Consider the following 20,987-nt stretch of genomic DNA (forward strand, 5'->3'; position numbering starts at 1 on the left):
CCCTTGCTCCTGCTCCTGCGGTGGATGGTTCAGGGGTTCCAGGTGCTCCAGATAAAGGTACGCTGGTTCCTGACCCTATAACAGGTGCCCCTGTTGCTCCAGACGATGGGGAAGTGGTCCCTGGACCTTGACCACGCGTTCCGGTTGCTTCCGAACTTCCTGCTGATGATCCAGGGGTCACTGGTGCTCCAGAGACAGGTACGTTGGTTCCTGATATTACAGTGGTCCTGGTTTCTCCTGAGAATGGGGCAGTAGCCGCTGACCCTGCACCACTTCTTCCGGTTGCTGCAGATCCTCCTGGTGTGGAGCCAGGCAAGCCTGATACTCCAGTTGAAGGTAGACCGGGCTCAGAGCCTGTTACAGCACTCGTTCCTGTAACCCCAGGCAACAGGGTGGTGGACTCGGAAAGTGCGCCAGGTTGTTGAGGGGTTGCTGACCCTCCAGGTACGGATGACCTGCTTCCTGATGTTTCAGCTGAAGGCACACTGGTTCCCAGTCCTCCAGCAGCCGTCCCTGCAGCTGCAGCTAATCTGGCAGTTTGCTGGGAATCTACACCCGCTGTCCCCGCTCCTGCTGACCTTCCTGTGGTTGATCCAGGTGTCGCGGGTATTCCAGCGGAGGAGAAACGGGTGCCGGATTGCCCAGCCGTAGTCCCTGTGGCTCCAGAGAAGGCGACAGTGGGCTGAGAACCCTCACTAGATACTGCAGTTGCTCCCGACCTTCCTGCTGAGGATCCAGGGCTCACTGCTGCTCCGGATAGAGGTACGCTGGTTCCAGATCGGAAGGCATCAGTCCCTGTTGGCTCCAGAAACCTGGACAGGGGTTTCTGCACCGACGCCAGGTCCTGCAGTTGCTGATGACCCTCCTGGTGATGATCCAGGGCTCACTGCTCCTCCAGATAAAGGTAAGCTGGTCCCAGATCTTATGAAATCAGTCCCCGTTGCTCCAGATAGGGTGACGGTGGGCTCTGAACTGACAGGAGGTCTCCCCCTTGCTCCTGCTCCTGCGGTGGATGGTTCAGGGGTTCCAGGTGCTCCAGATAAAGGTACGCTGGTTCCTGACCCTATAACAGGTGCCCCTGTTGCTCCAGACGATGGGGAAGTGGTCCCTGGACCTTGACCACGCGTTCCGGTTGCTTCCGAACTTCCTGCTGATGATCCAGGGGTCACTGGTGCTCCAGAGACAGGTACGTTGGTTCCTGATATTACAGTGGTCCTGGTTTCTCCTGAGGAATGGGGCAGTAGCCGCTGACCCTGCACCACTTCTTCCGGTTGCTGCAGATCCTCCTGGTGTGGAGCCAGGCAAGCCTGATACTCCAGTTGAAGGTAGACCGGGCTCAGAGCCTGTTACAGCACTCGTTCCTGTAACCCCAGGCAATTGGGTGGTGGACTCGGAAAGTGCGCCAGGTTGTTGAGGGGTTGCTGACCCTCCAGGTACGGATGACCTGCTTCCTGATGTTTCAGCTGAAGGCACACTGGTTCCCAGTCCTCCAGCAGCCGTCCCTGCAGCTGCAGCTAATCTGGCAGTTTGCTGGGAATCTACACCCGCTGTCCCCGCTCCTGCTGACCTTCCTGTGGTTGATCCAGGTGTCGCGGGTATTCCAGCGGAGGAGAAACGGGTGCCGGATTGCCCAGCCGTAGTCCCTGTGGCTCCAGAGAAGGCGACAGTGGGCTGAGAACCCTCACTAGATACTGCAGTTGCTCCCGACCTTCCTGCTGAGGATCCAGGGCTCACTGCTGCTCCGGATAGAGGTACGCTGGTTCCAGATCGGAAGGCATCAGTCCCTGTTGCTCCAGAAACCTGGACAGGGGTTTCTGCACCGACGCCAGGTCCTGCAGTTGCTGATGACCCTCCTGGTGATGATCCAGGGCTCACTGCTCCTCCAGATAAAGGTAAGCTGGTCCCAGATCTTATGAAATCAGTCCCGTTGCTCCAGATAGGGGTGACGGTGGGCTCTGAACTGACAGGAGGTCTCCCCTTGCTCCTGCTCCTGCTCCTGCTCCTGCGGTGGATGGTTCAGGGTTCCAGGTGCTCCAGATAAAGGTACGCTGGTTCCTGACCTATAACAGGTGCCCCTGTTGCTCCAGACGATGGGGAAGTGGTCCCTGGACCTTGACCACGCGTTCCGGTTGCTTCCGAACTTCCTGCTGATGATCCAGGGGTCACTGGTGCTCCAGAGACAGGTACGTTGGTTCCTGATATAACAGTGGTCCTGGTTTCTCCTGAGAATGGGGCAGTAGCCGCTGACCCTGCACCACTTCTTCCGGTTGCTGCAGATCCTCCTGGTGTGGAGCCAGGCAAGCCTGATACTCCAGTTGAAGGTAGACCGGGCTCAGAGCCTGTTACAGCACTCGTTCCTGTAACCCCAGGCAACAGGGTGGTGGACTCGGAAAGTGCGCCAGGTTGTTGAGGGGTTGCTGACCCTCCAGGTACGGATGACCTGCTTCCTGATGTTTCAGCTGAAGGCACACTGGTTCCCAGTCCTCCAGCAGCCGTCCCTGCAGCTGCAGCTAATCTGGCAGTTTGCTGGGAATCTACACCCGCTGTCCCCGCTCCTGCTGACCTTCCTGTGGTTGATCCAGGTGTCGCGGGTATTCCAGCGGAGGAGAAACGGGTGCCGGATTGCCCAGCCGTAGTCCCTGTGGCTCCAGAGAAGGCGACAGTGGGCTGAGAACCCTCACTAGATACTGCAGTTGCTCCCGACCTTCCTGCTGAGGATCCAGGGCTCACTGCTGCTCCGGATAGAGGTACGCTGGTTCCAGATCGGAAGGCATCAGTCCCTGTTGGCTCCAGAAACCTGGACAGGGGTTTCTGCACCACAGGTCCTGCAGTTGCTGATGACCCTCCTGGTGATGATCCAGGGCTCACTGCTCCTCCAGATAAAGGTAAGCTGGTCCCAGATCTTATGAAATCAGTCCCGTTGCTCCAGATAGGGTGACGGTGGGCTCTGAACTGACAGGAGGTCTCCCCACTTGCTCCTGCTCCTGCGGTGGATGGTTCAGGGGTTCCAGGTGCTCCAGATAAAGGTACGCTGGTTCCTGACCTATAACAGGTGCCCCTGTTGCTCCAGACGATGGGGAAGTGGTCCCTGGACCTTGACCACGCGTTCCGGTTGCTTCCGAACTTCCTGCTGATGATCCAGGGGTCACTGGTGCTCCAGAGACAGGTACGTTGGTTCCTGATATTACAGTGGTCCTGGTTTCTCCTGAGAATGGGGCAGTAGCCGCTGACCCTGCACCACTTCTTCCGGTTGCTGCAGATCCTCCTGGTGTGGAGCCAGGCAAGCCTGATACTCCAGTTGAAGGTAGACCGGGCTCAGAGCCTGTTACAGCACTCGTTCCTGTAACCCCAGGCAACAGGGTGGTGGACTCGGAAAGTGCGCCAGGTTGTTGAGGGGTTGCTGACCCTCCAGGTACTGGATGACCTGCTTCCTGATGTTTCAGCTGAAGGCACACTGGTTCCCAGTCCTCCAGCAGCCGTCCCTGCAGCTGCAGCTAATCTGGCAGTTTGCTGGGAATCTACACCCGCTGTCCCCGCTCCTGCTGACCTTCCTGTGGTTGATCCAGGTGTCGCGGGTATTCCAGCGGAGGAGAAACGGGTGCCGGATTGCCCAGCCGTAGTCCCTGTGGCTCCAGAGAAGGCGACAGTGGGCTGAGAACCCTCACTAGATACTGCAGTTGCTCCCGACCTTCCTGCTGAGGATCCAGGGCTCACTGCTGCTCCGGATAGAGGTACGCTGGTTCCAGATCGGAAGGCATCAGTCCCTGTTGCTCCAGAAACCTGGACAGGGGTTTCTGCACCGACGCCAGGTCCTGCAGTTGCTGATGACCCTCCTGGTGATGATCCAGGGCTCACTGCTCCTCCAGATAAAGGTAAGCTGGTCCCAGATCTTATGAAATCAGTCCCCGTTGCTCCAGATAGGGTGACGGTGGGCTCTGAACTGACAGGAGGTCTCCCCTTGCTCCTGCTCCTGCTCCTGCTCCTGCGGTGGATGGTTCAGGGGTTCCAGGTGCTCCAGATAAAGGTACGCTGGTTCCTGACCCTATAACAGGTGCCCCTGTTGCTCCAGACGATGGGGAAGTGGTCCCTGGACCTTGACCACGCGTTCCGGTTGCTTCCGAACTTCCTGCTGATGATCCAGGGGTCACTGGTGCTCCAGAGACAGGTACGTTGGTTCCTGATATTACAGTGGTCCTGGTTTCTCCTGAGAATGGGGCAGTAGCCGCTGACCCTGCACCACTTCTTCCGGTTGCTGCAGATCCTCCTGGTGTGGAGCCAGGCAAGCCTGATACTCCAGTTGAAGGTAGACCGGGCTCAGAGCCTGTTACAGCACTCGTTCCTGTAACCCCAGGCAACAGGGTGGTGGACTCGGAAAGTGCGCCAGGTTGTTGAGGGGTTGCTGACCCTCCAGGTACGGATGACCTGCTTCCTGATGTTTCAGCTGAAGGCACACTGGTTCCCAGTCCTCCAGCAGCCGTCCCTGCAGCTGCAGCTAATCTGGCAGTTTGCTGGGAATCTACACCCGCTGTCCCCGCTCCTGCTGACCTTCCTGTGGTTGATCCAGGTGTCGCGGGTATTCCAGCGGAGGAGAAACGGGTGCCGGATTGCCCAGCCGTAGTCCCTGTGGCTCCAGAGAAGGCGACAGTGGGCTGAGAACCTCACTAGATACTGCAGTTGCTCCCGACCTTCCTGCTGAGGATCCAGGGCTCACTGCTGCTCCGGATAGAGGTACGCTGGTTCCAGATCGGAAGGCATCAGTCCCTGTTGCTCCAGAAACCTGGACAGGGTTTCTGCACCGACGCCAGGTCCTGCAGTTGCTGATGACCCTCCTGGTGATGATCCAGGGCTCACTGCTCCTCCAGATAAAGGTAAGCTGGTCCCAGATCTTATGAAATCAGTCCCGTTGCTCCAGATAGGGTGACGGTGGGCTCTGAACTGACAGGAGGTCTCCCCTTGCTCCTGCTCCTGCTCCTGCTCCTGCGGTGGATGGTTCAGGGGTTCCAGGTGCTCCAGATAAAGGTACGCTGGTTCCTGACCCTATAACAGGTGCCCCTGTTGCTCCAGACGATGGGGAAGTGGTCCCTGGACCTTGACCACGCGTTCCGGTTGCTTCCGAACTTCCTGCTGATGATCCAGGGGTCACTGGTGCTCCAGAGACAGGTACGTTGGTTCCTGATATAACAGTGGTCCTGGTTTCTCCTGAGAATGGGGCAGTAGCCGCTGACCCTGCACCACTTCTTCCGGTTGCTGCAGATCCTCCTGGTGTGGAGCCAGGCAAGCCTGATACTCCAGTTGAAGGTAGACCGGGCTCAGAGCCTGTTACAGCACTCGTTCCTGTAACCCCAGGCAATTGGGTGGTGGACTCGGAAAGTGCGCCAGGTTGTTGAGGGTTGCTGACCCTCCAGGTACGGATGACCTGCTTCCTGATGTTTCAGCTGAAGGCACACTGGTTCCCAGTCCTCCAGCAGCCGTCCCTGCAGCTGCAGCTAATCTGGCAGTTTGCTGGGAATCTACACCCGCTGTCCCCGCTCCTGCTGACCTTCCTGTGGTTGATCCAGGTGTCGCGGGTATTCCAGCGGAGGAGAAACGGGTGCCGGATTGCCCAGCCGTAGTCCCTGTGGCTCCAGAGAAGGCGACAGTGGGCTGAGAACCCTCACTAGATACTGCAGTTGCTCCCGACCTTCCTGCTGAGGATCCAGGGCTCACTGCTGCTCCGGATAGAGGTACGCTGGTTCCAGATCGGAAGGCATCAGTCCCTGTTGCTCCAGAAACCTGGACAGGGTTTCTGCACCGACGCCAGGTCCTGCAGTTGCTGATGACCCTCCTGGTGATGATCCAGGGCTCACTGCTCCTCCAGATAAAGGTAAGCTGGTCCCAGATCTTATGAAATCAGTCCCCGTTGCTCCAGATAGGGTGACGGTGGGCTCTGAACTGACAGGAGGTCTCCCCTTGCTCCTGCTCCTGCTCCTGCTCCTGCGGTGGATGGTTCAGGGGTTCCAGGTGCTCCAGATAAAGGTACGCTGGTTCCTGACCTATAACAGGTGCCCCTGTTGCTCCAGACGATGGGGAAGTGGTCCCTGGACCTTGACCACGAGTTCCGGTTGCTTCCGAACTTCCTGCTGATGATCCAGGGGTCACTGGTGCTCCAGAGACAGGTACGTTGGTTCCTGATATTACAGTGGTCCTGGTTTCTCCTGAGAATGGGGCAGTAGCCGCTGACCCTGCACCACTTCTTCCGGTTGCTGCAGATCCTCCTGGTGTGGAGCCAGGCAAGCCTGATACTCCAGTTGAAGGTAGACCGGGCTCAGAGCCTGTTACAGCACTCGTTCCTGTAACCCCAGGCAACAGGGTGGTGGACTCGGAAAGTGCGCCAGGTTGTTGAGGGTTGCTGACCCTCCAGGTACGGATGACCTGCTTCCTGATGTTTCAGCTGAAGGCACACTGGTTCCCAGTCCTCCAGCAGCCGTCCCTGCAGCTGCAGCTAATCTGGCAGTTTGCTGGGAATCTACACCCGCTGTCCCCGCTCCTGCTGACCTTCCTGTGGTTGATCCAGGTGTCGCGGGTATTCCAGCGGAGGAGAAACGGGTGCCGGATTGCCCAGCCGTAGTCCCTGTGGCTCCAGAGAAGGCGACAGTGGGCTGAGAACCCTCACTAGATACTGCAGTTGCTCCCGACCTTCCTGCTGAGGATCCAGGGCTCACTGCTGCTCCGGATAGAGGTACGCTGGTTCCAGATCGGAAGGCATCAGTCCCTGTTGCTCCAGAAACCTGGACAGGGGTTTCTGCACCGACGCCAGGTCCTGCAGTTGCTGATGACCCTCCTGGTGATGATCCAGGGCTCACTGCTCCTCCAGATAAAGGTAAGCTGGTCCCAGATCTTATGAAATCAGTCCCGTTGCTCCAGATAGGGTGACGGTGGGCTCTGAACTGACAGGAGGTCTCCCCCTTGCTCCTGCTCCTGCGGTGGATGGTTCAGGGGTTCCAGGTGCTCCAGATAAAGGTACGCTGGTTCCTGACCCTATAACAGGTGCCCCTGTTGCTCCAGACGATGGGGAAGTGGTCCCTGGACCTTGACCACGCGTTCCGGTTGCTTCCGAACTTCCTGCTGATGATCCAGGGGTCACTGGTGCTCCAGAGACAGGTACGTTGGTTCCTGATATTACAGTGGTCCTGGTTTCTCCTGAGAATGGGGCAGTAGCCGCTGACCCTGCACCACTTCTTCCGGTTGCTGCAGATCCTCCTGGTGTGGAGCCAGGCAAGCCTGATACTCCAGTTGAAGGTAGACCGGGCTCAGAGCCTGTTACAGCACTCGTTCCTGTAACCCCAGGCAATTGGGTGGTGGACTCGGAAAGTGCGCCAGGTTGTTGAGGGTTGCTGACCCTCCAGGTACGGATGACCTGCTTCCTGATGTTTCAGCTGAAGGCACACTGGTTCCCAGTCCTCCAGCAGCCGTCCCTGCAGCTGCAGCTAATCTGGCAGTTTGCTGGGAATCTACACCGCTGTCCCCGCTCCTGCTGACCTTCCTGTGGTTGATCCAGGTGTCGCGGGTATTCCAGCGGAGGAGAAACGGGTGCCGGATTGCCCAGCCGTAGTCCCTGTGGCTCCAGAGAAGGCGACAGTGGGCTGAGAACCCTCACTAGATACTGCAGTTGCTCCCGACCTTCCTGCTGAGGATCCAGGGCTCACTGCTGCTCCCGGATAGAGGTACGCTGGTTCCAGATCGGAAGGCATCAGTCCCTGTTGCTCCAGAAACCTGGACAGGGGTTTCTGCACCGACGCCAGGTCCTGCAGTTGCTGATGACCCTCCTGGTGATGATCCAGGGCTCACTGCTCCTCCAGATAAAGGTAAGCTGGTCCCAGATCTTATGAAATCAGTCCCGTTGCTCCAGATAGGGTGACGGTGGGCTCTGAACTGACAGGAGGTCTCCCCTTGCTCCTGCTCCTGCTCCTGCTCCTGCGGTGGATGGTTCAGGGGTTCCAGGTGCTCCAGATAAAGGTACGCTGGTTCCTGACCTATAACAGGTGCCCCTGTTGCTCCAGACGATGGGGAAGTGGTCCCTGGACCTTGACCACGCGTTCAGTTGCTTCCGAACTTCCTGCTGATGATCCAGGGGTCACTGGTGCTCCAGAGACAGGTACGTTGGTTCCTGATATAACAGTGGTCCTGGTTTCTCCTGAGAATGGGGCAGTAGCCGCTGACCCTGCACCACTTCTTCCGGTTGCTGCAGATCCTCCTGGTGTGGAGCCAGGCAAGCCTGATACTCCAGTTGAAGGTAGACCGGGCTCAGAGCCTGTTACAGCACTCGTTCCTGTAACCCCAGGCAATTGGGTGGTGGACTCGGAAATTGCGCCAGGTTGTTGAGGGTTGCTGACCCTCCAGGTACGGATGACCTGCTTCCTGATGTTTCAGCTGAAGGCACACTGGTTCCCAGTCCTCCAGCAGCCGTCCCTGCAGCTGCAGCTAATCTGGCAGTTTGCTGGGAATCTACACCCGCTGTCCCCGCTCCTGCTGACCTTCCTGTGGTTGATCCAGGTGTCGCGGGTATTCCAGCGGAGGAGAAACGGGTGCCGGATTGCCCAGCCGTAGTCCCTGTGGCTCCAGAGAAGGCGACAGTGGGCTGAGAACCCTCACTAGATACTGCAGTTGCTCCCGACCTTCCTGCTGAGGATCCAGGGCTCACTGCTGCTCCGGATAGAGGTACGCTGGTTCCAGATCGGAAGGCATCAGTCCCTGTTGCTCCAGAAACCTGGACAGGGTTTCTGCACCGACGCCAGGTCCTGCAGTTGCTGATGACCCTCCTGGTGATGATCCAGGGCTCACTGCTCCTCCAGATAAAGGTAAGCTGGTCCCAGATCTTATGAAATCAGTCCCCGTTGCTCCAGATAGGGTGACGGTGGGCTCTGAACTGACAGGAGGTCTCCCCCTTGCTCCTGCTCCTGCTCCTGCGGTGGATGGTTCAGGGTTCCAGGTGCTCCAGATAAAGGTACGCTGGTTCCTGACCCTATAACAGGTGCCCCTGTTGCTCCAGACGATGGGGAAGTGGTCCTGGACCTTGACCACGCGTTCCGGTTGCTTCCGAACTTCCTGCTGATGATCCAGGGGTCACTGGTGCTCCAGAGACAGGTACGTTGGTTCCTGATATTACAGTGGTCCTGGTTTCTCCTGAGAATGGGGCAGTAGCCGCTGACCCTGCACCACTTCTTCCGGTTGCTGCAGATCCTCCTGGTGTGGAGCCAGGCAAGCCTGATACTCCAGTTGAAGGTAGACCGGGCTCAGAGCCTGTTACAGCACTCGTTCCTGTAACCCCAGGCAATTGGGTGGTGGACTCGGAAAGTGCGCCAGGTTGTTGAGGGGTTGCTGACCCTCCAGGTACGGATGACCTGCTTCCTGATGTTTCAGCTGAAGGCACACTGGTTCCCAGTCCTCCAGCAGCCGTCCCTGCAGCTGCAGCTAATCTGGCAGTTTGCTGGGAATCTACACCCGCTGTCCCCGCTCCTGCTGACCTTCCTGTGGTTGATCCAGGTGTCGCGGGTATTCCAGCGGAGGAGAAACGGGTGCCGGATTGCCCAGCCGTAGTCCCTGTGGCTCCAGAGAAGGCGACAGTGGGCTGAGAACCTCACTAGATACTGCAGTTGCTCCCGACCTTCCTGCTGAGGATCCAGGGCTCACTGCTGCTCCGGATAGAGGTACGCTGGTTCCAGATCGGAAGGCATCAGTCCCTGTTGCTCCAGAAACCTGGACAGGGTTTCTGCACCGACGCCAGGTCCTGCAGTTGCTGATGACCCTCCTGGTGATGATCCAGGGCTCACTGCTCCTCCAGATAAAGGTAAGCTGGTCCCAGATCTTATGAAATCAGTCCCCGTTGCTCCAGATAGGGTGACGGTGGGCTCTGAACTGACAGGAGGTCTCCCCCTTGCTCCTGCTCCTGCTCCTGCGGTGGATGGTTCAGGGGTTCCAGGTGCTCCAGATAAAGGTACGCTGGTTCCTGACCCTATAACAGGTGCCCCTGTTGCTCCAGACGATGGGGAAGTGGTCCCTGGACCTTGACCACGCGTTCCGGTTGCTTCCGAACTTCCTGCTGATGATCCAGGGTCACTGGTGCTCCAGAGACAGGTACGTTGGTTCCTGATATTACAGTGGTCCTGGTTTCTCCTGAGAATGGGGCAGTAGCCGCTGACCCTGCACCACTTCTTCCGGTTGCTGCAGATCCTCCTGGTGTGGAGCCAGGCAAGCCTGATACTCCAGCTGAAGGTAGACCGGGCTCAGAGCCTGTTACAGCACTCGTTCCTGTAACCCCAGGCAATTGGGTGGTGGACTCGGAAAGTGCGCCAGGTTGTTGAGGGTTGCTGACCCTCCAGGTACGGATGACCTGCTTCCTGATGTTTCAGCTGAAGGCACACTGGTTCCCAGTCCTCCAGCAGCCGTCCCTGCAGCTGCAGCTAATCTGGCAGTTTGCTGGGAATCTACACCCGCTGTCCCCGCTCCTGCTGACCTTCCTGTGGTTGATCCAGGTGTCGCGGGTATTCCAGCGGAGGAGAAACGGGTGCCGGATTGCCCAGCCGTAGTCCCTGTGGCTCCAGAGAAGGCGACAGTGGGCTGAGAACCCTCACTAGATACTGCAGTTGCTCCCGACCTTCCTGCTGAGGATCCAGGGCTCACTGCTGCTCCGGATAGAGGTACGCTGGTTCCAGATCGGAAGGCATCAGTCCCTGTTGCTCCAGAAACCTGGACAGGGGTTTCTGCACCGACGCCAGGTCCTGCAGTTGCTGATGACCCTCCTGGTGATGATCCAGGGCTCACTGCTCCTCCAGATAAAGGTAAGCTGGTCCCAGATCTTATGAAATCAGTCCCGTTGCTCCAGATAGGGTGACGGTGGGCTCTGAACTGACAGGAGGTCTCCCCTTGCTCCTGCTCCTGCTCCTGCTCCTGCGGTGGATGGTTCAGGGGTTCCAGGTGCTCCAGATAAAGGTACGCTGGTTCCTGACCCTATAACAGTGCCCCTGTTGCTCCAGACGATGGGGAAGTGGTCCCTGGACCTTGACCACGCGTTCCGGTTGCTTCCGAACTTCCTGCTGATGATCCAGGGTCACTGGTGCTCCAGAGACAGGTACGTTGGTTCCTGATATAACAGTGGTCCTGGTTTCTCCTGAGAATGGGGCAGTAGCCGCTGACCCTGCACCACTTCTTCCGGTTGCTGCAGATCCTCCTGGTGTGGAGCCAGGCAAGCCTGATACTCCAGTTGAAGGTAGACCGGGCTCAGAGCCTGTTACAGCACTCGTTCCTGTAACCCCAGGCAATTAGGGTGGTGGACTCGGAAAGTGCGCCAGGTTGTTGAGGGTTGCTGACCCTCCAGGTACGGATGACCTGCTTCCTGATGTTTCAGCTGAAGGCACACTGGTTCCCAGTCCTCCAGCAGCCGTCCCTGCAGCTGCAGCTAATCTGGCAGTTTGCTGGGAATCTACACCCGCTGTCCCCGCTCCTGCTGACCTTCCTGTGGTTGATCCAGGTGTCGCGGGTATTCCAGCGGAGGAGAAACGGGTGCCGGATTGCCCAGCCGTAGTCCCTGTGGCTCCAGAGAAGGCGACAGTGGGCTGAGAACCCTCACTAGATACTGCAGTTGCTCCCGACCTTCCTGCTGAGGATCCAGGGCTCACTGCTGCTCCGGATAGAGGTACGCTGGTTCCAGATCGGAAGGCATCAGTCCCTGTTGCTCCAGAAACCTGGACAGGGGTTTCTGCACCGACGCCAGGTCCTGCAGTTGCTGATGACCCTCCTGGTGATGATCCAGGGCTCACTGCTCCTCCAGATAAAGGTAAGCTGGTCCCAGATCTTATGAAATCAGTCCCCGTTGCTCCAGATAGGGTGACGGTGGGCTCTGAACTGACAGGAGGTCTCCCCTTGCTCCTGCTCCTGCTCCTGCTCCTGCGGTGGATGGTTCAGGGGTTCCAGGTGCTCCAGATAAAGGTACGCTGGTTCCTGACCCTATAACAGGTGCCCCTGTTGCTCCAGACGATGGGGAAGTGGTCCCTGGACCTTGACCACGCGTTCCGGTTGCTTCCGAACTTCCTGCTGATGATCCAGGGGTCACTGGTGCTCCAGAGACAGGTACGTTGGTTCCTGATATTACAGTGGTCCTGGTTTCTCCTGAGAATGGGGCAGTAGCCGCTGACCCTGCACCACTTCTTCCGGTTGCTGCAGATCCTCCTGGTGTGGAGCCAGGCAAGCCTGATACTCCAGTTGAAGGTAGACCGGGCTCAGAGCCTGTTACAGCACTCGTTCCTGTAACCCCAGGCAATTGGGTGGTGGACTCGGAAAGTGCGCCAGGTTGTTGAGGGGTTGCTGACCCTCCAGGTACGGATGACCTGCTTCCTGATGTTTCAGCTGAAGGCACACTGGTTCCCAGTCCTCCAGCAGCCGTCCCTGCAGCTGCAGCTAATCTGGCAGTTTGCTGGGAATCTACACCCGCTGTCCCCGCTCCTGCTGACCTTCCTGTGGTTGATCCAGGTGTCGCGGGTATTCCAGCGGAGGAGAAACGGGTGCCGGATTGCCCAGCCGTAGTCCCTGTGGCTCCAGAGAAGGCGACAGTGGGCTGAGAACCCTCACTAGATACTGCAGTTGCTCCCGACCTTCCTGCTGAGGATCCAGGGCTCACTGCTGCTCCGGATAGAGGTACGCTGGTTCCAGATCGGAAGGCATCAGTCCCTGTTGCTCCAGAAACCTGGACAGGGGTTTCTGCACCGACGCCAGGTCCTGCAGTTGCTGATGACCCTCCTGGTGATGATCCAGGGCTCACTGCTCCTCCAGATAAAAGGTAAGCTGGTCCCAGATCTTATGAAATCAGTCCCGTTGCTCCAGATAGGGTGACGGTGGGCTCTGAACTGACAGGAGGTCTCCCCTTGCTCCTGCTCCTGCTCCTGCTCCTGCGGTGGATGGTTCAGGGGTTCCAGGTGCTCCAGATAAAGGTACGCTGGTTCCTGACCCTATAACAGGTGCCCCTGTTGCTCCAGACGATGGGGAAGTGGTCCCTGGACCTTGACCACGCGTTCCGGTTGCTTCCGAACTTCCTGCTGATGATCCAGGGGTCACTGGTGCTCCAGAGACAGGTACGTTGGTTCCTGATATTACAGTGGTCCTGGTTTCTCCTGAGAATGGGGCAGTAGCCGCTGACCCTGCACCACTTCTTCCGGTTGCTGCAGATCCTCCTGGTGTGGAGCCAGGCAAGCCTGATACTCCAGCTGAAGGTAGACCGGGCTCAGAGCCTGTTACAGCACTCGTTCCTGTAACCCCAGGCAATTGGGTGGTGGACTCGGAAAGTGCGCCAGGTTGTTGAGGGTTGCTGACCCTCCAGGTACGGATGACCTGCTTCCTGATGTTTCAGCTGAAGGCACACTGGTTCCCAGTCCTCCAGCAGCCGTCCCTGCAGCTGCAGCTAATCTGGCAGTTTGCTGGGAATCTACACCCGCTGTCCCCGCTCCTGCTGACCTTCCTGTGGTTGATCCAGGTGTCGCGGGTATTCCAGCGGAGGAGAAACGGGTGCCGGATTGCCCAGCCGTAGTCCCTGTGGCTCCAGAGAAGGCGACAGTGGGCTGAGAACCCTCACTAGATACTGCAGTTGCTCCCGACCTTCCTGCTGAGGATCCAGGGCTCACTGCTGCTCCGGATAGAGGTACGCTGGTTCCAGATCGGAAGGCATCAGTCCCTGTTGCTCCAGAAACCTGGACAGGGTTTCTGCACCGACGCCAGGTCCTGCAGTTGCTGATGACCCTCCTGGTGATGATCCAGGGCTCACTGCTCCTCCAGATAAAGGTAAGCTGGTCCCAGATCTTATGAAATCAGTCCCGTTGCTCCAGATAGGGTGACGGTGGGCTCTGAACTGACAGGAGGTCTCCCCTTGCTCCTGCTCCTGCTCCTGCTCCTGCGGTGGATGGTTCAGGGTTCCAGGTGCTCCAGATAAAGGTACGCTGGTTCCTGACCCTATAACAGGTGCCCCTGTTGCTCCAGACGATGGGGAAGTGGTCCCTGGACCTTGACCACGCGTTCCGGTTGCTTCCGAACTTCCTGCTGATGATCCAGGGGTCACTGGTGCTCCAGAGACAGGTACGTTGGTTCCTGATATTACAGTGGTCCTGGTTTCTCCTGAGAATGGGGCAGTAGCCGCTGACCCTGCACCACTTCTTCCGGTTGCTGCAGATCCTCCTGGTGTGGAGCCAGGCAAGCCTGATACTCCAGTTGAAGGTAGACCGGGCTCAGAGCCTGTTACAGCACTCGTTCCTGTAACCCCAGGCAATTGGGTGGTGGACTCGGAAAGTGCGCCAGGTTGTTGAGGGTTGCTGACCCTCCAGGTACGGATGACCTGCTTCCTGATGTTTCAGCTGAAGGCACACTGGTTCCCAGTCCTCCAGCAGCCGTCCCTGCAGCTGCAGCTAATCTGGCAGTTTGCTGGGAATCTACACCCGCTGTCCCCGCTCCTGCTGACCTTCCTGTGGTTGATCCAGGTGTCGCGGGTATTCCAGCGGAGGAGAAACGGGTGCCGGATTGCCCAGCCGTAGTCCCTGTGGCTCCAGAGAAGGCGACAGTGGGCTGAGAACCCTCACTAGATACTGCAGTTGCTCCCGACCTTCCTGCTGATGATCCAGGGCTCACTGCTGCTCCGGATAGAGGTACGCTGGTTCCAGATCGGAAGGCATCAGTCCCTGTTGCTCCAGAAACCTGGACAGGGTTTCTGCACCGACGCCAGGTCCTGCAGTTGCTGATGACCCTCCTGGTGATGATCCAGGGCTCACTGCTCCTCCAGATAAAGGTAAGCTGGTCCCAGATCTTATGAAATCAGTCCCGTTGCTCCAGATAGGGTGACGGTGGGCTCTGAACTGACAGGAGGTCTCCCCTTGCTCCTGCTCCTGCTCCTGCTCCTGCGGTGGATGGTTCAGGGGTTCCAGGTGCTCCAGATAAAGGTGTGCTGGTTCCTGACCTATAACAGGTGCCCCTGTTGCTCCAGACGATGGGGAAGTGGTCCCTGGACCTTGACCACGCGTTCGGTTGCCTCGAACTTCCTGCTGATGATCCAGGGGTCACTGGTGCTCCAGAGACAGGTACGTTGGTTCCTGATATTACAGTGGTCCTGGTTTCTCCTGAGAATGGGGCAGTAGCCGCTGACCCTGCACCACTTCTTCCGGTTGCTGCAGATCCTCCTGGTGTGGAGCCAGGCAAGCCTGATACTCCAGTTGAAGGTAGACCGGGCTCAGAGCCTATTACAGCACTCGTTCCTGTAACCCCAGGCAATAGGGTGGTGGACTCGGAAAGTGCGCCAGGTTGTTGAGGGGTTGCTGACCCTCCAGGTACGGATGACCTGCTTCCTGATGTTTCAGCTGAAGGCACACTGGTTCCCAGTCCTCCAGCAGCCGTCCCTGCAGCTGCAGCTAATCTGGCAGTTTGCTGGGAATCTACACCCGCTGTCCCGCTCCTGCTGACCTTCCTGTGGTTGATCCAGGTGTCGCGGGTATTCCAGCGGAGGAGAAACGGGTGCCGGATTGCCCAGCCGTAGTCCCTGTGGCTCCAGAGAAGGCGACAGTGGGCTGAGAACCCTCACTAGATACTGCAGTTGCTCCCGACCTTCCTGCTGAGGATCCAGGGCTCACTGCTGCTCCGGATAGAGGTACGCTGGTTCCAGATCGGAAGGCATCAGTCCCTGTTGCTCCAGAAACCTGGACAGGGTTTCTGCACCGACGCCAGGTCCTGCAGTTGCTGATGACCCTCCTGGTGATGATCCAGGGCTCACTGCTCCTCCAGATAAAGGTAAGCTGGTCCCAGATCTTATGAAATCAGTCCCCGTTGCTCCAGATAGGGTGACGGTGGGCTCTGAACTGACAGGAGGTCTCCCCTTGCTCCTGCTCCTGCTCCTGCTCCTGCGGTGGATGGTTCAGGGGTTCCAGGTGCTCCAGATAAAGGTGTGCTGCTTCCTGACCTATAACAGGTGCCCCTGTTGCTCCAGACGATGGGGAAGTGGTCCCTGGACCTTGACCACGCGTTCAGTTGCTTCCGAACTTCCTGCTGATGATCCAGGGGTCACTGGTGCTCCAGAGACAGGTACGTTGGTTCCTGATATTACAGTGGTCCTGGTTTCTCCTGAGAATGGGGCAGTAGCCGCTGACCCTGCACCACTTCTTCCGGTTGCTGCAGATCCTCCTGGTGTGGAGCCAGGCAAGCCTGATACTCCAGTTGAAGGTAGACCGGGCTCAGAGCCTATTACAGCACTCGTTCCTGTAACCCCAGGCAACAGGGTGGTGGACTCGGAAAGTGCGCCAGGTTGTTGAGGGTTGCTGACCCTCCAGGTACGGATGACCTGCTTCCTGATGTTTCAGCTGAAGGCACACTGGTTCCCAGTCCTCCAGCAGCCGTCCCTGCAGCTGCAGCTAATCTGGCAGTTTGCTGGGAATCTACACCCGCTGTCCCGCTCCTGCTGACCTTCCTGTGGTTGATCCAGGTGTCGCGGGTATTCCAGCGGAGGAGAAACGGGTGCCGGATTGCCAGCCGTAGTCCCTGTGGCTCCAGAGAAGGCGACAGTGGGCTGAGAACCCTCACTAGATACTGCAGTTGCTCCCGACCTTCCTGCTGAGGATCCAGGGCTCACTGCTGCTCCGGATAGAGGTACGCTGGTTCCAGATCGGAAGGCATCAGTCCCTGTTGCTCCAGAAACCTGGACAGGGGTTTCTGCACCGACGCCAGGTCCTGCAGTTGCTGATGACCCTCCTGGTGATGATCCAGGGCTCACTGCTCCTCCAGATAAAGGTAAGCTGGTCCCAGATCTTATGAAATCAGTCCCGTTGCTCCAGATAGGGTGACGGTGGGCTCTGAACTGACAGGAGGTCTCCCCTTGCTCCTGCTCCTGCTCCTGCTCCTGCGGTGGATGGTTCAGGGGTTCCAGGTGCTCCAGATAAAGGTACGCTGGTTCCTGACCCTATAACAGGTGCCCCTGTTGCTCCAGACGATGGGGAAGTGGTCCCTGGACCTTGACCACGCGTTCCGGTTGCTTCCGAACTTCCTGCTGATGATCCAGGGGTCACTGGTGCTCCAGAGACAGGTACGTTGGTTCCTGATATTACAGTGGTCCTGGTTTCTCCTGAGAATGGGGCAGTAGCCGCTGACCCTGCACCACTTCTTCCGGTTGCTGCAGATCCTCCTGGTGTGGAGCCAGGCAAGCCTGATACTCCAGTTGAAGGTAGACCGGGCTCAGAGCCTATTACAGCACTCGTTCCTGTAACCCCAGGCAACAGGGTGGTGGACTCGGAAAGTGCGCCAGGTTGTTGAGGGGTTGCTGACCCTCCAGGTACGGATGACCTGCTTCCTGATGTTTCAGCTGAAGGCACACTGGTTCCCAGTCCTCCAGCAGCCGTCCCTGCAGCTGCAGCTAATCTGGCAGTTTGCTGGGAATCTACACCGCTGTCCCCGCTCCTGCTGACCTTCCTGTGGTTGATCCAGGTGTCGCGGGTATTCCAGCGGAGGAGAAACGGGTGCCGGATTGCCCAGCCGTAGTCCCTGTGGCTCCAGAGAAGGCGACAGTGGGCTGAGAACCCTCACTAGATACTGCAGTTGCTCCCGACCTTCCTGCTGAGGATCCAGGGCTCACTGCTGCTCCGGATAGAGGTACGCTGGTTCCAGATCGGAAGGCATCAGTCCCTGTTGCTCCAGAAACCTGGACAGGGGTTTCTGCACCGACGCCAGGTCCTGCAGTTGCTGATGACCCTCCTGGTGATGATCCAGGGCTCACTGCTCCTCCAGATAAAGGTAAGCTGGTCCCAGATCTTATGAAATCAGTCCCGTTGCTCCAGATAGGGTGACGGTGGGCTCTGAACTGACAGGAGGTCTCCCCTTGCTCCTGCTCCTGCTCCTGCGGTGGATGGTTCAGGGTTCCAGGTGCTCCAGATAAAGGTACGCTGGTTCCTGACCCTATAACAGGTGCCCCTGTTGCTCCAGACGATGGGGAAGTGGTCCCTGGACCTTGACCACGCGTTCCGGTTGCTTCCGAACTTCCTGCTGATGATCCAGGGGTCACTGGTGCTCCAGAGACAGGTACGTTGGTTCCTGATATTACAGTGGTCCTGGTTTCTCCTGAGAATGGGGCAGTAGCCGCTGACCCTGCACCACTTCTTCCGGTTGCTGCAGATCCTCCTGGTGTGGAGCCAGGCAAGCCTGATACTCCAGTTGAAGGTAGACCGGGCTCAGAGCCTGTTACAGCACTCGTTCCTGTAACCCCAGGCAATTGGGTGGTGGACTCGGAAAGTGCGCCAGGTTGTTGAGGGTTGCTGACCCTCCAGGTACGGATGACCTGCTTCCTGATGTTTCAGCTGAAGGCACACTGGTTCCCAGTCCTCCAGCAGCCGTCCCTGCAGCTGCAGCTAATCTGGCAGTTTGCTGGGAATCTACACCCGCTGTCCCCGCTCCTGCTGACCTTCCTGTGGTTGATCCAGGTGTCGCGGGTATTCCAGCGGAGGAGAAACGGGTGCCGGATTGCCCAGCCGTAGTCCCTGTGGCTCCAGAGAAGGCGACAGTGGGCTGAGAACCCTCACTAGATACTGCAGTTGCTCCCGACCTTCCTGCTGAGGATCCAGGGCTCACTGCTGCTCCGGATAGAGGTACGCTGGTTCCAGATCGGAAGGCATCAGTCCCTGTTGCTCCAGAAACCTGGACAGGGGTTTCTGCACCGACGCCAGGTCCTGCAGTTGCTGATGACCCTCCTGGTGATGATCCAGGGCTCACTGCTCCTCCAGATAAAGGTAAGCTGGTCCCAGATCTTATGAAATCAGTCCCCGTTGCTCCAGATAGGGTGACGGTGGGCTCTGAACTGACAGGAGGTCTCCCCTTGCTCCTGCTCCTGCTCCTGCTCCTGCGGTGGATGGTTCAGGGGTTCCAGGTGCTCCAGATAAAGGTACGCTGGTTCCTGACCCTATAACAGGTGCCCCTGTTGCTCCAGACGATGGGGAAGTGGTCCCTGGACCTTGACCACGCGTTCCGGTTGCTTCCGAACTTCCTGCTGATGATCCAGGGGTCACTGGTGCTCCAGAGACAGGTACGTTGGTTCCTGATATTACAGTGGTCCTGGTTTCTCCTGAGAATGGGGCAGTAGCCGCTGACCCTGCACCACTTCTCTTCCGGTTGCTGCAGATCCTCCTGGTGTGGAGCCAGGCAAGCCTGATACTCCAGTTGAAGGTAGACCGGGCTCAGAGCCTGTTACAGCACTCGTTCCTGTAACCCCAGGCAATTGGGTGGTGGACTCGGAAAGTGCGCCAGGTTGTTGAGGGTTGCTGACCCTCCAGGTACGGATGACCTGCTTCCTGATGTTTCAGCTGAAGGCACACTGGTTCCCAGTCCTCCAGCAGCCGTCCCTGCAGCTGCAGCTAATCTGGCAGTTTGCTGGGAATCTACACCCGCTGTCCCCGCTCCTGCTGACCTTCCTGTGGTTGATCCAGGTGTCGCGGGTATTCCAGCGGAGGAGAAACGGGTGCCGGATTGCCCAGCCGTAGTCCCTGTGGCTCCAGAGAAGGCGACAGTGGGCTGAGAACCCTCACTAGATACTGCAGTTGCTCCCGACCTTCCTGCTGAGGATCCAGGGCTCACTGCTGCTCCGGATAGAGGTACGCTGGTTCCAGATCGGAAGGCATCAGTCCCTGTTGCTCCAGAAACCTGGACAGGGTTTCTGCACCGACGCCAGGTCCTGCAGTTGCTGATGACCCTCCTGGTGATGATCCAGGGCTCACTGCTCCTCCAGATAAAGGTAAGCTGGTCCCAGATCTTATGAAATCAGTCCCGTTGCTCCAGATAGGGTGACGGTGGGCTCTGAACTGACAGGAGGTCTCCCCTTGCTCCTGCTCCTGCTCCTGCTCCTGCGGTGGATGGTTCAGGGGTTCCAGGTGCTCCAGATAAAGGTACGCTGGTTCCTGACCCTATAACAGGTGCCCCTGTTGCTCCAGACGATGGGGAAGTGGTCCCTGGACCTTGACCACGCGTTCCGGTTGCTTCCGAACTTCCTGCTGATGATCCAGGGGTCACTGGTGCTCCAGAGACAGGTACGTTGGTTCCTGATATTACAGTGGTCCTGGTTTCTCCTGAGAATGGGGCAGTAGCCGCTGACCCTGCACCACTTCTTCCGGTTGCTGCAGATCCTCCTGGTGTGGAGCCAGGCAAGCCTGATACTCCAGTTGAAGGTAGACCGGGCTCAGAGCCTGTTACAGCACTCGTTCCTGTAACCCCAGGCAATAGGGTGGTGGACTCGGAAAGTGCGCCAGGTTGTTGAGGGGTTGCTGACCCTCCAGGTACGGATGACCTGCTTCCTGATGTTTCAGCTGAAGGCACACTGGTTCCCAGTCCTCCAGCAGCCGTCCCTGCAGCTGCAGCTAATCTGGCAGTTTGCTGGGAATCTACACCCGCTGTCCCCGCTCCTGCTGACCTTCCTGTGGTTGATCCAGGTGTCGCGGGTATTCCAGCGGAGGAGAAACGGGTGCCGGATTGCCCAGCCGTAGTCCCTGTGGCTCCAGAGAAGGCGACAGTGGGCTGAGAACCCTCACTAGATACTGCAGTTGCTCCCGACCTTCCTGCTGAGGATCCAGGGCTCACTGCTGCTCCGGATAGAGGTACGCTGGTTCCAGATCGGAAGGCATCAGTCCCTGTTGCTCCAGAAACCTGGACAGAGGTTTCTGAACTGACACCAGGTCCTGCACCTAAGGACAAGTGAACCATCATCTGGAGCAATGTATCCAAGTCTTAAGATGAATGAGGTGATATCCACTATTAGGGTGTTAATTTAGACTTCCTGGCTAGAAAATCCTCTCTGAATAGATTCTATTAATTTTAAGATGTGACAACATGCACAGAGTTATGTCACCCTCTAGGGAAATATTTTTCCAGACAGTGGGATCAAACAATGCAAAAGACAGACATGAGCTGCTCATGGTATAGACACAGAACTGGATAAATGTAAATCGATTATGAGAAGT

The 20,987-nt window shown here is 57.8% G+C and overlaps 1 protein-coding gene across 1 annotated transcript in view; it reads right to left on the reverse strand.

Annotated features, from left to right (window-relative positions):
* LOC121819176 (mucin-19-like) overlaps nucleotides 1-20,730 on the reverse strand; it is a 67,487-nt gene extending 46,757 nt beyond the window's left edge. Inside the window, 73 exon segments of the mRNA XM_042247333.2 lie at nucleotides 1-799; nucleotides 801-1,229; nucleotides 1,231-1,971; nucleotides 1,974-2,026; nucleotides 2,029-2,058; nucleotides 2,061-2,921; nucleotides 2,924-2,969; nucleotides 2,971-3,041; nucleotides 3,044-3,416; nucleotides 3,418-3,951; nucleotides 3,954-4,660; nucleotides 4,663-4,785; nucleotides 4,788-4,904; nucleotides 4,907-4,946; nucleotides 4,949-5,388; nucleotides 5,391-5,780; nucleotides 5,783-5,942; nucleotides 5,945-6,030; nucleotides 6,033-6,383; nucleotides 6,386-6,895; nucleotides 6,898-7,368; nucleotides 7,371-7,499; nucleotides 7,502-7,694; nucleotides 7,696-7,880; nucleotides 7,883-7,922; nucleotides 7,925-8,010; nucleotides 8,013-8,078; nucleotides 8,081-8,362; nucleotides 8,365-8,754; nucleotides 8,757-8,966; nucleotides 8,969-9,049; nucleotides 9,052-9,618; nucleotides 9,621-9,743; nucleotides 9,746-10,093; nucleotides 10,096-10,341; nucleotides 10,344-10,853; nucleotides 10,856-10,895; nucleotides 10,898-10,998; nucleotides 11,001-11,087; nucleotides 11,090-11,891; nucleotides 11,894-12,892; nucleotides 12,925-13,331; nucleotides 13,334-13,723; nucleotides 13,726-13,842; nucleotides 13,845-13,884; nucleotides 13,887-13,939; nucleotides 13,942-14,325; nucleotides 14,328-14,717; nucleotides 14,720-14,836; nucleotides 14,839-14,878; nucleotides 14,881-14,966; nucleotides 14,969-15,033; nucleotides 15,035-15,458; nucleotides 15,461-15,709; nucleotides 15,712-15,871; nucleotides 15,874-15,959; nucleotides 15,962-16,027; nucleotides 16,030-16,311; nucleotides 16,314-16,451; nucleotides 16,454-16,522; nucleotides 16,525-16,821; nucleotides 16,824-16,863; nucleotides 16,866-17,437; nucleotides 17,440-17,817; nucleotides 17,820-17,884; nucleotides 17,886-18,294; nucleotides 18,297-18,849; nucleotides 18,852-19,142; nucleotides 19,145-19,293; nucleotides 19,296-19,685; nucleotides 19,688-19,804; nucleotides 19,807-19,846; nucleotides 19,849-20,730. Of these exon segments, the coding sequence (XP_042103267.2) occupies nucleotides 1-799; nucleotides 801-1,229; nucleotides 1,231-1,971; nucleotides 1,974-2,026; nucleotides 2,029-2,058; nucleotides 2,061-2,921; nucleotides 2,924-2,969; nucleotides 2,971-3,041; nucleotides 3,044-3,416; nucleotides 3,418-3,951; nucleotides 3,954-4,660; nucleotides 4,663-4,785; nucleotides 4,788-4,904; nucleotides 4,907-4,946; nucleotides 4,949-5,388; nucleotides 5,391-5,780; nucleotides 5,783-5,942; nucleotides 5,945-6,030; nucleotides 6,033-6,383; nucleotides 6,386-6,895; nucleotides 6,898-7,368; nucleotides 7,371-7,499; nucleotides 7,502-7,694; nucleotides 7,696-7,880; nucleotides 7,883-7,922; nucleotides 7,925-8,010; nucleotides 8,013-8,078; nucleotides 8,081-8,362; nucleotides 8,365-8,754; nucleotides 8,757-8,966; nucleotides 8,969-9,049; nucleotides 9,052-9,618; nucleotides 9,621-9,743; nucleotides 9,746-10,093; nucleotides 10,096-10,341; nucleotides 10,344-10,853; nucleotides 10,856-10,895; nucleotides 10,898-10,998; nucleotides 11,001-11,087; nucleotides 11,090-11,891; nucleotides 11,894-12,892; nucleotides 12,925-13,331; nucleotides 13,334-13,723; nucleotides 13,726-13,842; nucleotides 13,845-13,884; nucleotides 13,887-13,939; nucleotides 13,942-14,325; nucleotides 14,328-14,717; nucleotides 14,720-14,836; nucleotides 14,839-14,878; nucleotides 14,881-14,966; nucleotides 14,969-15,033; nucleotides 15,035-15,458; nucleotides 15,461-15,709; nucleotides 15,712-15,871; nucleotides 15,874-15,959; nucleotides 15,962-16,027; nucleotides 16,030-16,311; nucleotides 16,314-16,451; nucleotides 16,454-16,522; nucleotides 16,525-16,821; nucleotides 16,824-16,863; nucleotides 16,866-17,437; nucleotides 17,440-17,817; nucleotides 17,820-17,884; nucleotides 17,886-18,294; nucleotides 18,297-18,849; nucleotides 18,852-19,142; nucleotides 19,145-19,293; nucleotides 19,296-19,685; nucleotides 19,688-19,804; nucleotides 19,807-19,846; nucleotides 19,849-20,730 (20,563 nt within the window).
* Nucleotides 20,731-20,987: the final 257 nt, after the last annotated feature.

The sequence above is a fragment of the Ovis aries genome, chromosome 3, assembly GCF_016772045.2.
Source record: "Ovis aries strain OAR_USU_Benz2616 breed Rambouillet chromosome 3, ARS-UI_Ramb_v3.0, whole genome shotgun sequence".
In the NCBI taxonomy this organism is placed as follows: Eukaryota; Metazoa; Chordata; class Mammalia; order Artiodactyla; family Bovidae; genus Ovis; species Ovis aries.